We start from the raw sequence: 1666 nt of genomic DNA, 5'->3' as shown, positions 1-1666 counted from the left end.
CGACATGGGTTACAACATGGGTTACGACATGGGTTACGACATGGGTTACGACATGGGTTATGACTTGGGTTACGACATGGGTTATGACTTGGGTTACGACATGGGTTATGACTTGGGTTACGACATGGGTTATGACTTGGGCTACGACATGGATTACGATATGGGTTACGACATGGGTCACGACTTGGGTTACGACATGGGTTACTACATGGGTTACGACTTGGGTTACGACATGGGTTATGACTTGGGTTATGACATGGGTTACGACATGGGCTACGACATGGGTTACGATATGGGTTACGACATGGGTTACAACTTGGGATGCAAATTTGGTAAGGACTTTGGTTAAGACTAGAGTTACGACTTGGGTTAGGACATGGGTTATGGACTTCGGTTACGAAATGGGTTACGACACGAGTTACGACCTGACACGTGTATCAGGAGACTCATGAAGTAGTAACGTAAAGACTTGGGTTCTGACTTGTTATTATAGCATGCATATTTTATGAAACAGTTTCGTTTTAAAATAGTGTAAATAGTGATAAATTTTATTGATTTTAGAATGGACTCGAGCATCTTGGTTCTACGTGGTAGAACAACACATTATTTACCCCAAATCTTGATATTACCCGAGATACAATTTGCTCAAATTAGGAGATACAATTCTTAAATATGTCCCCTGCAAAATGAAAAGAAATTATTCCTAATTAAATTAAAGTATTTTATGAGCAGCAAAGATTCAATGGCACTTTCAAAACAGAACGTCCATCCGTTTACTGACAATAATTACAAAAATTACATATTCTTAATTTGAATCTATATTTTCAGCATTGGCAGACCCTTTGATGTATTGTAGCTATACCGTAAAGTGACGTAACTGCTTAGCGTGAGTCGTCTGACTCCTATCCAGCACATTGTTGTATGGTAGCTATGCCCTAGAGTGACGTAACTGCTTAGCGTGAGTCGTCTGACTCCTATCCAACACATTGGTGTATGGTAGCTATGCCCTAGAGTGACGTAACTGCTTAGCGTGAGTCGTCTGACTCCTATCCAACACATTGGTGTATGGTAGCTATACCCTAGAGTGATGTAACTGCTTAGCGTGAGTCGTCTGATTCCTATACAATACATATTGATGTATTGGAGCTATACCCTAGAGTGATGTAACTGCTTAGCTTGAGTCGTCCGTCTCCTATATATTACATTAATGTATGGTAGCTATAGCCTAGAGTGATGAACTGCTTAGCGTGAGTCGTCTGACTCCTGTACAATAAGTTGGTGTATGGTAGCTATACCCTAGAGTGATATAATCGCTTAGCGTGAGTCGTCTGACTCCTGTACAACTCATTGATGTGTTGTAGCTATACCCTAGAGTGATGTAACTGCTTAGCGTGAGTCGTCTGACTCCTGTACAATAAATTGGTGTATGGTAGCCATAGCCTAGAGTGATGTGACTGCTTAGCGTGAGTCGTCTGAATCCTGTACAATAAGTTGGTGTATGGTAGCTATACTCTAGAGTGATGTAACTGCTTAGCGTGAGTCGTCTGACTCCTTTATAACACATTGATGTGTTGTAGCTATACCCTAGAGTGATGTAACTCCTACAATATTCATTCAACGCCAAACTCCCCAGGGAAACCACCACACTTGGCTAAATTACACGCCT

The 1666-nt window shown here is 41.4% G+C and overlaps 1 protein-coding gene across 1 annotated transcript; it reads left to right on the top strand.

Moving 5' to 3' along the window:
• Positions 1-16: 16 nt before the first annotated feature.
• LOC108681116 (keratin-associated protein 6-2-like) lies at positions 17-349 on the top strand. Its single transcript, XM_018170108.1, has one exon. It carries the CDS (start codon positions 17-19, stop codon positions 347-349), a length of 333 nt encoding a protein of 110 aa, XP_018025597.1.
• The last annotated feature ends 1317 nt before the right edge of the window (positions 350-1666 follow it).

Source organism: Hyalella azteca, unplaced genomic scaffold (genome assembly GCF_000764305.2).
Source record: "Hyalella azteca isolate HAZT.00-mixed unplaced genomic scaffold, Hazt_2.0.2 contig3110, whole genome shotgun sequence".
NCBI lineage: Eukaryota > Metazoa > Arthropoda > Malacostraca > Amphipoda > Hyalellidae > Hyalella > Hyalella azteca.
Note: the sequence above shows the minus strand (reverse complement) of the source record. Positions and strands in the feature narration are given on the sequence as shown.